This window comes from Salmo salar, chromosome 13 (assembly GCF_965601325.2).
Source record: "Salmo salar chromosome 13, fSalSal1, whole genome shotgun sequence".
NCBI lineage: Eukaryota > Metazoa > Chordata > Actinopteri > Salmoniformes > Salmonidae > Salmo > Salmo salar.
In genome coordinates, this window is record NC_138303.1 from 112,434,616 (window position 1) to 112,447,355 (window position 12,740).

Here is a 12,740-nt window from a genome sequence, read left to right on the forward strand (position 1 = left end):
CCTTCGCCCCAGTCTGAGGTCCTGAGTGCTCTGGAGCAGGTTTTCATCAAGGCTCTCTCTGTACTTTGCTTCGTTCATCTTTGCCTTGATCCTTATTACTCTCCCAGTCCCTGCTGCTGAAAAACATCCCCATAGCATGATGCTGCCACCACTATGCTTCACCGTAGAGATGGTGCCAGGTTTCCTCCAGACGTGACACTTGGCATTCAGGCCAAATAGTTCAATTTTGGTATCATCAGACCAGAGAATCTTATTTCTCATAGTCTGAGAGTCTTTAGGTGCCTTTTGGCAAACTCCAAGCAGGCTGTCATGTGCCTTTTTACAGAGGAGTGGATTCCATTTGGCTATTCTATCATAAATGCCTGATTTGGAGGAGTGGTACAGAGGTGGTTGTCCTTCTGGAAGGTTCTCCAATCGCCACATTGGGTTCTTGGTCACCTCCCTGACCAAGGCCCTTCTCCCCAGATTGCTTAGTTTGGCCGGGCGACCAGCTCTAGGAAGAGTCTTGGTGGTTCCAAACTTCTTCCATTTAAGAATGATGGAGGCCACTGTGTTCTTGGGGACCTTCAATGCTGCAGAAATGTTTTGGTACCCTTCCCCAGATCTGTGCCTCGACACAATCCTGTCTCGGAGCTCTACGGACAATTCCTTCGACCTCATGACTGTTTTTGCTCTGACATGCAATGTCAACTGTGGAACCTTACATAGACAGGTGTGTACCTTTCCAAATCATGTCCAATCAATTGAATTTACCACAGGTGGACTCCAATCAAATTGTAGAAGCATCAAAAGGATGATCAATGGAAACAGGATGCACCTGAGCTCAATTTCGAGTCATAGCAACGAGTCTGAATACTTATGTAAATAAGGTATTTCTGTTTTCTTTATTTTTATAAATGCTAAAAAAATCCTAAAAACCTGTTTTCACTTTGTCATTAAGGGGTATTGTGTTTTAGATTAATGAGGACTACATTTTTTTTATCCATTTTAGAATAAGGCTGTAAAATGTAGAAAAAGTCAAGGGGTCGGAATACTGTCCAAATGCGCTGTATATGTGTGAAATTTAGTTTGGATTTGGAATGGACCATTATCATTATTATATGTCTTAAATAGTGAATGGAGGACGCTTTTCCCTTGGTTCATTTTCATGCCAGCCAGCTAGGCTATACTCCTGTTGTAAAGAGAAACAATTTGCTTAATATTAGGAAAGGCCTAGCCTATAGAAAGCTGATGGGATCCTCCTCTTTTTAATAGAGGCCATCACTCTGTTTTTTTCTCACTCAATTGCATAGCCTATAGAAATGTTGCACAACATGAGCTCATGGGCTCTCGTAAAAAGTTTGATTAGATTCAGAGTGATCAGAGGGACAATAGAGCGCTGAGTACCAGGCAGTCAGCTAGTTTGGTAGGCTACTAATGACCATCAGCATCATCAGAGCTGGGAGAAACCTAGTTACTGTGAGGTCGTGACTGCCGGTTTGGCGGTAATACGGTCACCATAAAAGCCCTAATCATGATACGTTGATTAATACATACTGTGTTAATTTTGGAATGTTTACCCACTGTCGTGTGCGTAGATAGCAAGTCAGTAGAGCTAACTGGCTAGCTACTATTGTTAGCTAGCCAGATAGCCACGAATCATTTTTAGCTAGCTAGCTACCCACGATGAATTTACATCTACCTTGCATAACATTATATTTAGGTCATTTCTGCCTGTTTTAACTAGCTGGATAGCTATTAATTTTGAGAAACACCCCCTATATTCTACGTAGAGCTTTGCCATTCCTGTGTAATGAACAGCGCTATATAAATTACATATATTATTAAAAAAAATATATATATATTTTTATGTTCTGTGTTGCAGGAGGCCTTACAAAGAATAATAACCACATTGGCCAATAAAAATGAGGAGCTCCATAACTTCATGGAAACACTTAGTCACTCTCTGGCTGGTGTCCAGGTAGGATGGATGGATGGATGGATGTGTATAACACTCAGTCAATTACATTAAACGTAACACACAGCAATAATTTACATAATAATCTTGGTATTACAATCTTGTACAGTAATTTCTATTTACCAAATATGCCATGTTAATCAATCTATAGACTCTTGTGACGCAGAGATATGGTTCTGGGTTCAGAGGATAATCAATATATATATATGTGTGTGTGTGTGTGTGTGTGTGTGTCATTTTCAAAGGTGAACTCCCCACAAGCAGTGTCAGACCTGGAGGAGGAGTTTGACACGTTATTCACCGTCCTGGTTGAGATGAAGGAGAGCATGATCAGCACCATCAAACAGGAAGCGGCCAAGAAGACACAGGAAATACAGGTACCTGACCCCTAACCCCTGACCCCTAAACCCTAAACCCTAACCCAACACCTTCAAACAGGAAGGGGCCAAGAAGACACAGGAAATACAGGTACCTGACCCCTAACCCCTGACCCTAACCCCTGACCCCTAAACCCTAAACCCTAACCCAACACCTTCAAACAGGAAGCGGCCAAGAAGACACAGGAAATACAGGTACCTGACCCCTAACCCCTGACCCCTAAACCCTAACCCTAACCCAACACCTTCAAACAGGAAGGGGCCAAGAAGACACAGGAACTACAGGTACTATACACCTTTAGTATTAATTGAAACTCCAACTGCGAGCCAGGCCTAATCGCCCAGCATCAGTGCCCGACCTCACTCATGCTCTTGTGGCTGAATGGAAGCAATTCCCCCGCAGCAATGTTCCAACATCTAGTGGAAAACCTTCCCAGAAGAGTGGAGGCTGTTATAGCCGAGCAGGTGTCCACATACTTTTGGTCATGTAGTGTATACATATACACTCACTGGCCAGTGTATTAGATTCACCCATCTAGTACTGAGTCTGAAGTACTGGATCCGCCATGCCTGGCACTGATGATCATACCACGCTCAAAGTCCTTTAGGTCACTAGTTTTACACATCCTAATGTTCAATGGAAGAGTAACTGAATTTCCCAACGCCTTACTGCTTTATACAGCAAACTACGACTCACTGTCTGTAGGAGAGATCCATTTTCCTATATACCTAATATACTGGCCGGTGATTGTGTATATATTGGATGAACCATGACTAGAATACAGTATATACATATGAAGTGGACAGCAGTAGTTATATGGGATGAACCAGGACTAGAATACAGTATATACATATGAAGTGGACAGCAGTAGTTATATGGGATGAACCAGGACTAGAATACAGTATATACATATGAAGTGGACAGCAGTAGTTATATAGGATGAACCAGGACTAGAATACAGTATATACATATGAAGTGGGTAACACGGTATGTAAAGGTTATTAAAGTGACTAGTGTTCCATTATTAAAGTGACCAGTGATTCCATGTCTATGTATATAGAGCAGCAGCCTCTAAGGTACAGGGTTGAGTAACCAGGTGGAGGCTAGTAACAGTAACTAAGGTTCAGGGCAGGGTACTGGGTGGAGGCTAGTAACAGTAACTAAGGTTCAGGGCAGGGTACTGGGTGGAGGCTAGTAACAGTAACTAAGGTTCAGGGCAGGGTACTGGGTGGAGGCAGGCTAGTAACAGTAACTAAGGTTCAGGGCAGGGTACTGGGTGGAGGCAGGCTAGTAACAGTAACTAAGGTTCAGGGCAGGGTACTGGGTGGAGGCTGGCTAGTAACAGTAACTAAGGTTCAGGGCAGGGTACTGGGTGGAGGCTGGCTAGTAACAGTAACTAATGTTCAGGGCAGGGTACTGGGTGGAGGCAGGCTAGTAACAGTAACTAAGGTTCAGGGCAGGGTACTGGGTGGAGGCTAGTAACAGTAACTAAGGTTCAGGGCAGGGTACTGGGTGGAGGCTGGCTAGTAACAGTCACTAAGGTTCAGGGCAGGGTACTGGGTGGAGGCTGGCTAGTAACAGTAACTAAGGTTCAGGGCAGGGTACTGGGTGGAGGCTGGCTAGTAACAGTGACTAAGGTTCAGGGCAGGGTACTGGGTGGAGGCTAGTAACAGTAACTAAGGTTCAGGGCAGGGTACTGGGTGGGGGCTGGCTAGTAACAGTAACTAAGGTTCAGGGCAGGGTACTGGGTGGGGGCCGGCTAGTAACAGTAACTAAGGTTCAGGGCAGGGTACTGGGTGGAGGCCGGCTAGTAACAGTAACTAAGGTTCAGGGCAGGGTACTGGGTGGAGGCAGGCTAGTAATAGTAACTAAGGTTCAGGGCAGGGTACTGTGTGGAGGCTAGTAACAGTAACTAAGGTTCAGGGCAGGGTACTGGGTGGAGGCTAGTAACAGTGACTAAGGTTCAGGGCAGGGTACTGGGTGGAGGCCAGCTAGTAACAGTAACTAAGGTTCAGGGCAGGGTACTGGGTGGAGGCCAGCTAGTAACAGTAACTAAGGTTCAGGGCAGGGTACTGGGTGGAGACGGCTAGTAACAGTAACTAAGGTTCAGGGCAGGGTACTGGGTGGAGGCCGGCTAGTAACAGTGACTAAGGTTCAGGGCAGGGTACTGGGTGGAGGCTAGTAACAGTAACTAAGGTTCAGGGCAGGGTACTGGGTGGAGGCTGGCTAGTAACAGTAACTAAGGTTCAGGGCAGGGTACTGGGTGGAGGTAGGCTAGTAACAGTAACTAAGGTTCAGGGCAGGGTACTGGGTGGAGGCTGGCTAGTAACAGTAACTAAGGTTCAGGGCAGGGTACTGGGTGGAGGCTGGCTAGTAACAGTAACTAAGGTTCAGGGCAGGGTACTGGGTGGTAGCTAGTAACAGTAAGTAAGGTTCAGGGCAGGGTACTGGGTGGAGGCAGGCTAGTAACAGTAACTAAGGTTCAGGGCAGGGTACTGGGTGGAGGCTGGCTAGTAACAGTAACTAAGGTTCAGGGCAGGGTACTGGGTGGAGGCTAGTAACAGTAACTAAGGTTCAGGGCAGGGTACTGGGTGGAGGCTAGTAACAGTAACTAAGGTTCAGGGCAGGGTACTGGGTGGAGGCAGGCTAGTAATAGTAACTAAGGTTCAGGGCAGGGTACTGGGTGGAGGCTGGCTAGTAACAGTCACTAAGGTTCTGGGCAGGGTACTGGGTGGAGGCTGGCTAGTAACCGTAACTAAGGTTCAGGGCAGGGTACTGGGTGGAGGCTAGTAACAGTAACTAAGGTTCAGGGCAGGGTACTGGGTGGAGGCTAGTAACAGTAACTAAGGTTCAGGGCAGGGTACTGGGTGGAGGCTAGTAACAGTAACTAAGGTTCAGGGCAGGGTACTGGGTGGAGGCTGGCTAGTAACACTAACTAAGGTTCAGGGCAGGGTACTGGGTGGAGGCTAATAACAGTAACTAAGGTTCAGGGCAGGGTACTGGGTGGAGGCAGGCTAGTAACAGTAACTAAGGTTCAGGGCAGGGTACTGGGTGGAGGCAGGCTAGTAACAGTAACTAAGGTTCAGGGCAGGGTACTGGGTGGAGGCTGGCTAGTAACAGTAACTAAGGTTCAGGGCAGGGTACTGGGTGGAGGCAGGCTAGTGATGACTATTTAACAGTCTGATGGCCTGGAGATAGAAGCTGTTTCTCAGTCTCTCTGTCCCAGCTTTGATGCACCTGTCCTGGCTCCACCTTCTAGATGGTAGCAGGGTGAACAGGCCAGGGCTCAGGTGGCTGAGGTCCTTGGGGATCTTCTAGATGGTAGCAGGGTGAACAGGCCAGGGCTCAGGTGGCTGAGGTCCTTGGGGATCTTCTTTGCCTTCCTGTGACACCGAGTGCTGCAGGTGTCCTGGAGGACAAGCAGTGAGCCCCCGGTGATGTGTTGTGCAGACAGCATCACCCTCTGGAGAGCCTTAAGGTTGTGGGCGGTGTAATTGCCGTACCAGGCGGTGATACAGACCGACAGGATGCTCTCAGTGGTGCATCTGTAAATGTTCATGAGGGTCTTAGGGGCTCCTGATGTTGAAGAGGCGCTGTTGGTGTGAATGGACCATTTCAGATCCTTGGTGATGTGCACGCCAAGAAACTTGAAGCATTTGACCCCTTTCCTCTGCAGCCCCGTCGATGTGGATGAGGGCGTGCTCCCATCTCCTGTCGTCCACTAACAGCTCCTTTGTTTTGTTGACGTTGAGGGAGATGCTATTTCCCCGGCACCACCTCCTCCAGGGCTCTCACCTCCTCCAGGACTCTCACCTCCTCCCTGTAACACCACTCCTCCAGGACTCTCACCTCCTCCCTGTAACACCACTCCTCCAGGACTCTCACCTCCTCCCTGTAACACCACTCCTCCAGGGCTCTCACCTCCTCCCTGTAACACCACTCCTCCAGGGCTCTCACCTCCTCCCTGTAACACCACTCCTCCAGGACTCTCACCTCCTCCCTGTAACACCACTCCTCCAGGACTCTCACCTCCTCCAGGACTCTCACCTCCTCCAGGACTCTCACCTCCTCCCTGTAACACCACTCCTCCAGGACTCTCACCTCCTCCCTGTAACACCACTCCTCCAGGGCTCTCACCTCCTCCCTGTAACACCACTCCTCCAGGACTCTCACCTCCTCCCTGTAACACCACTCCTCCAGGACTCTCACCTCCTCCCTGTAACACCACTCCTCCAGGACTCTCACCTCCTCCCTGTAACACCACTCCTCCAGGGCTCTCACCTCCTCCCTGTAACACCACTCCTCCAGGACTCTCACCTCCTCCCTGTAACACCACACCTCCAGGACTCTCACCTCCTCCCTGTAACATCACTCCTCCAGGGCTCTCACCTCCTCCAGGACTCTCACCTCCTCCAGGACTCTCACCTCCTCCAGGACTCTCACCTCCTCCAGGACTCTCACCTCCTCCAGGACTCTCACCTCCTCCCTGTAACACCACTCCTCACCACTAGTATTAGTTATGGGTGTTGTAGTAGTGCCTCCATACACCATTCCCAGCCTGGGGTCTCTCTTTCTCTGTGTGTGTGTGATATACTGGTAGTAGTGGATGGATGTGTGTTGTTGTGGTTCTTGATTAATGTACACCCCTCTCTCAGGCAGCCTGGGGTGTGTGTGTGTGATGTCATCGTGCTGCTATGGCAGTTTCCTAGCCAACTCTCTAAGTCCATTGAACAGGAACAAAAAGTGTCTGAAATTACCCCCCAAATAAGAGATTACCACTTTATCCCTCTTTGAGGGTGAACACTGCCCGGTATGCTGGTCCTCATTACGTCAAGCTCACTCAGTTGGTAGAGAATGGTGCTTGTAATACCAGGGTAGTGGAACCACCCCATACCTAAAATGTATGCGTGACTGTAAGTCACTTTGGATAAAAGCGTCTGCTACTTGGCATATGATACAATATAATATACACTAATTGGCCAGTTTATTAGGTACACCACACTGTTCGTGAAAATGTTTCGCTCCTACAGACAGTGGAGGCATGTGGCTTGTTATATAAAGCAGGCATCAAGGCATTCAGTTACTGTTCCATTGAATGTTAGACTGGATAAAACTAGTGACCTGAGTGATGTCATTATGGGGTATTGTGATGTCATAACAAGGTATTGTGTGTAGATTGAGGGGGGAAAAAAACGATTTGATACATTTTAGGATAAAGCTGTAACGTAACAAAATGTGGAAAAAGTCAAAGGGTCTGAATACTTTCTGAATGCACTATAAGTGACTGAGCCTGGTATGATCTGAGCCTGGTATGATCTGAGCCTGGTATGATCTGAGCCTGGTATGATCTGAGCCTGGTATGATCTGAGCCTGGTATGATCTGAGCCTGGTATGATCTGAGCCTGGTATGATCAGAGCCTGGTATGATCTGAGCCTGGTATGATCTGAGCCTGGTATGATCTGAGCCTGGTATGATCTGAGCCTGGTATGATCGGTGCCTGGTATGATCTGAGCCTGGTATGATCTGAGCCTGGTATGATCTGAGCCTGGTATGATCTGAGCCTGGTATGATCTGAGCCTGGTATGATCTGAGCCTGGTATGATCTGAGCCTGGTGCACAGGTTCCAGTACCTCAGAAACGGCCTCCTGGGCTTTTCACGCACGACAGTGTCTCGGGTTTACTGAGAACGATGCAACAAACAAAAACATCCAGTCAGCAACAGTCCTGTGGGTGAAAACAGCTGGTTGATGAGAGAGGTTGAAGAATCATGCAAGTTAACAGGCGAGCCACAAACAGACAGCATCTCACCAACACTGGACAACTGAGGAGTGGCTAGAGGGGGCGTGTCATCACCAACACTGGACAACTGAGGAGTGGCTAGAGGGGGCGGGCCAACTGAGGAGTGGCTAGAGGGGGCGTGTCATCACCAACTGAAGAGTGGCTAGAGGGGGCGTGTCATCACCAACACTGGACAACTGAGGAGTGGCTAGAGGGGGCGTGTCATCACCAACACTGGACAACTGAGGAGTGGCTAGAGGGGGCGGGCCATCACCAACACTGGACAACTGAGGAGTGGCTAGAGGGGGCGGGCCATCACCAGAATCCCAGTTCCTGTTGCATCATACTGATGGGTCCATGGCCCCATCCTGCCTGGTGTCAACGTTACAAGCTGGTGGTGTAATGGGGAAAGTTTTCCTGGCACACATTAGGTCCCTTGATACCAATTGAGCAACGTTCCCACGCCTCGAAGAATTCCAGTTGTTCTGGATACAAATGGGGGTCTGACTAGATTGGTGTACCTAATAAACGGGCTACTGAACTCACATACTCATGTCTCATCATGGGAACCATGGAAACATACACTACCGTTCAAAAGTTTGGGGTCACTTAGAATTTTCCTTGTTTTTGAAAGAAAAGCAATTTCTTTTGTCTATTAAAATAACATCAAATTGATCAGAAATACAGTGTAGACATTGTTAATGTTGTAAATGACTATTGTAGCTGGAAACGGGCAGATTTTTTATGGAATATCTACATAGGCGTACAGAGGCCCATTATCAGCAACCATCACTCCTGTGTTCCAATGGCACGTTGTGTTAGCTAATCCAAGATTATCATTTTAAAAGGCTAATTGATCATTAGAAAATATTTTTCCAAATATGTTAGCACAGCTGAACTGTTGTTCTGATTTAAAAAAAGCAATTACACTGTCCTTCTTTTAGATGAGTTGAGTATCTGGAGCATCAGCATTTGTGGGCTGGTCATGGGTGCACCGCAGCCACGCTCAAGGTCCTAAACGATATCATAACCGCCATTGATAAAAGACATTACTGTGCAGCCGTATTCATCGACCTGGCCAAGGCTTTCGACTCTGTCAATCACCACATTCTTATCGGCAGACTCAACAGCCTTGGCTTCTCAAATGACTGCCTCGCCTGGTTCACCAACTACTTCTCTGATAGAGTTCTGTGTGTCAAATCAGAGGGCCTGTTGTCCGGACCTCTGGCAGTCTCTATGGGGGTGCCACAGGGTTTAATTCTCAGGCCGACTCTTCTCTGTATACATCAATGATGTCGCTCTTGCTGCTGGTGATTCTCTGATCCACCTCTACGCAGACGACACCATTCTATATACATCTGGCCCTTCTTTGGACACTGTGCTAACTACCCTCCAGACGAGCTTCAATGCCATACAACACTCCTTCCGTGGCCTCCAACTGCTCTTAAATACAAGTAAAACTAAATGCATTCTTTTCAAACGATCGCTGCCCACACCTGCCCGCCTGTCCAGCATCACTACTCTGGACGGTTCTGACTTAGAATATGTGGACAACTACAAATACCTAGGTGTCTGGTTAGACTGTAAACTCTCCTTCCAGACTCACATTAAGCATCTCCAATCCAAAATTAAATCTAGAATCGGCTTCCTATTTCGCAACAAGCATCCTTCACTCATGCTGCTAATCATACCCTCGTAAAACTGACTATCTTACCGATCCTTGACTTTGGCGATGTCATTTACAAAATAGCTTCCAACACTCTACTCAACAAATTGGATGCAGTCTATCACAGTGCCATCCGTTTTGTCACCAAAGCCCCATATACTACCCACCACTGCGACCTGTAGACTCTCATTGGCTGGCTCTCACTTCATATTCGTCGCCAAACCCACTGGCTTTCAGGTCATCTATAAGTCTTTGCTAGGTAAAGCCCGGCCTTATCTCAGCTCACTGGTCACCATAGCAACACCCACCTGTAGCACGCGCTACAGCAGGTATATTTCACTGGTCACCCCCAAAGCCAACTCCTACTTTGGCCGCCTTTCCTTCCAGTTCTCTGTTGCCAATGATTGGAACTAATTGCAAAAATCACTGAAGCTGGAGTCTTATATCTCCCTCACTCCCTCTCCCGCACCAGCTGTCAGAGCAGCTTACAGATCATTGCACCTGTACATAGCCCATCTGTAAATAGCCCACCCACCTACCTCATCCCCATATTGTAATTGATGTTTTTTGCTCCTTTGCACCCCAGTATCTCTACTTGCACATTCATCTTCTGCACATCGATCACTCCACTGTTTAATTGCTATATTGTAATTATTTCGCCACTGTGGCCTATTTATTGCCTTACCTCCCTAATCTTAGTACGTATATTTGCACACACTGAATATAGATTTTTCTATTGTGTTATTTGACTGTATGTTTGTTTATCCCAGGTGTAACTCTGTTGTTTTTGTCACACTGCTTGCTTTGTCTTGGCCAGGTCACAGTTGTAAATGAGAACTTGATCTCAACTGGCCTACCTGGTTAAATAAAGATGAAAAAAAAAATATATATATATATATATCACATGTATATATCATATATATATATCACAGTTGTAAATGATATATATATATATATATATATATATATATATTTTTTTTTTTTTTCATCTTTATTTAACCAGGTAGGCCAGTTGACATCAAGTTCTCATTTACAACTGTGACCTGGCCAAGACAAAGCAAGTGTGTATATATATATAATTATTATTATTTATTTTTTTAAACATTTGTTGGTTCGATTTCAGGCTCAAAATGGCCAGAAACAAATAACTTTCTTCTGAAACTCGTCAATCTATTCTTGTTCTGAGAAATGAAGGCTATTCCATGCGAGAAATTGCCAAGAAACTGAAGATCTGGTACAACTCTGTGTGCTACTCCCTTCACAGAACAGTGCAAACTGGCTCTAACCAGAATAGAAAGAGGAGTGGGAGGCCCCGGTGCACAACTGAGCAAGAGGACAAGTACATTAGAGTGTCTAGTTTGAGAAACAGACGCCTCACAAGTCCTCAACTGGCAGCTTCCTTAAATAGTACCCGCAAAACACCAGTCTCAACGTCAACAGTGAAGATGCGACTCCGGGATGCTGGTATTCTAGGTTTCCAGCTACAATAGTAATTTACAACATTAACAATGTTTTACGCTCTATTTCTGATCAACTTGATGTTATTTTAATGGACAACAAATTAGCTTTTCTTTCAAAAACAAGGACATTTCTAAGTTACTCCAAACTTTTGCACGTTAGTGTATGTTTTCGTCATGTGACCCATGGAAACACAGATGTTCGTCATGTGACCCATGGAAACACAGATGTTCGTCATGTGACCCATGGAAACACAGATGTTCGCCATGGAAACACAGATGTTCGTCATGTGACCCATGGAAACACAGATGTTCGTCATGTGACCCATGGAAACACAGATGTTCGTCATGTGACCCATGGAAACACAGATGTTTGTCATGTGACCCATGGAAACACAGATGTTCGTCATGTGACCCATGGAAACACATACACCTGTTTGTTTTATTTCATTAAAGTTATTAATACGTCTCAGTGGCATTTTAATAACAGACAAACTAAACCATGTTGTTCATGATCCGTTTTAACAGTTAATATTCCCTTCAATGCATTTTTTCCAAGAGTTGCCCTTTTAAAGCTGTTTTGCCAGCATTTACTATTGTTATGAGTTTGTCTGTCAGCTGATGAACCAAAATGTTATTGTATTACTGTGAGCTCAGCTAGCCTTCCCCAACCAAGCAGGTGTTCTGTTACCTTTCCCCGTCTCTGGTCCTCTCTCCATGGGGTACTCTCTGTTACCTTTCCCCCGCTCTGGTCGTCTCCTTGGGGTACTCTCTGTTACCTTTCCCCGTCTCTGGTCCTCTCTCCTTGGGGTACTCTCTGTTACCTTTCCCCCTCTCTGGTCCTCTCTCCTTGGGGTACTCTCTGTTACCTTTCCCCCTCTCTGGTCCTCTCTCCTTGGGGTACTCTCTGTTACCTTTCCCCCGCTCTGGTCGTCTCCTTGGGGTACTCTCTGTTACCTTTCCCCGTCTCTGGTCCTCTCCTTGGGGTACTCTCTGTTACCTTTCCCCGTCTCTGGTCCTCTCTCCTTGGGGTACTCTCTGTTACCTTTCCCCCGCTCTGGTCGTCTCCTTGGGGTACTCTCTGTTACCTTTCCCCGTCTCTGGTCCTCTCCTTGGGGTACTCTCTGTTACCTTTCCCCGTCTCTGGTCCTCTCTCCTTGGGGTACTCTCTGTTACCTTTCCCCCTCTCTGGTCCTCTCTCCTTGGGGTACTCTCTGTTACCTTTCCCCCGCTCTGGTCGTCTCCTTGGGGTACTCTCTGTTACCTTTCCCCGTCTCTGGTCCTCTCCTTGGGGTACTCTCTGTTACCTTTCCCCGTCTCTGGTCCTCTCTCCTTGGGGTACTCTCTGTTACCTTTCCCCCGCTCTGGTCGTCTCCTTGGGGTACTCTCTGTTACCTTTCCCCGTCTCTGGTCCTCTCCTTGGGGTACTCTCTGTTACCTTTCCCCGTCTCTGGTCCTCTCTCCTTGGGGTACTCTCTGTTACCTTTCCCCCTCTCTGGTCCT

At 47.1% G+C, this 12,740-nt stretch overlaps 1 protein-coding gene across 4 annotated transcripts in view; it reads left to right on the plus strand.

Annotated features, from left to right (window-relative positions):
• The window catches only part of LOC106568556 (FSD1-like protein), a 126,212-nt gene that overhangs the window by 13,210 nt on the left and 100,262 nt on the right, over positions 1-12,740 (plus strand). For all 4 annotated transcript variants that reach the window (XM_045692675.2, XM_045692674.2, XM_045692677.2 and 1 more), the window contains exons 2-3: positions 1,865-1,960; positions 2,203-2,334. In XM_045692675.2, coding sequence (XP_045548631.1) covers positions 1,865-1,960; positions 2,203-2,334 — 228 coding nt within the window. The remainder of the gene's footprint in view (positions 1-1,864; positions 1,961-2,202; positions 2,335-12,740) is intronic.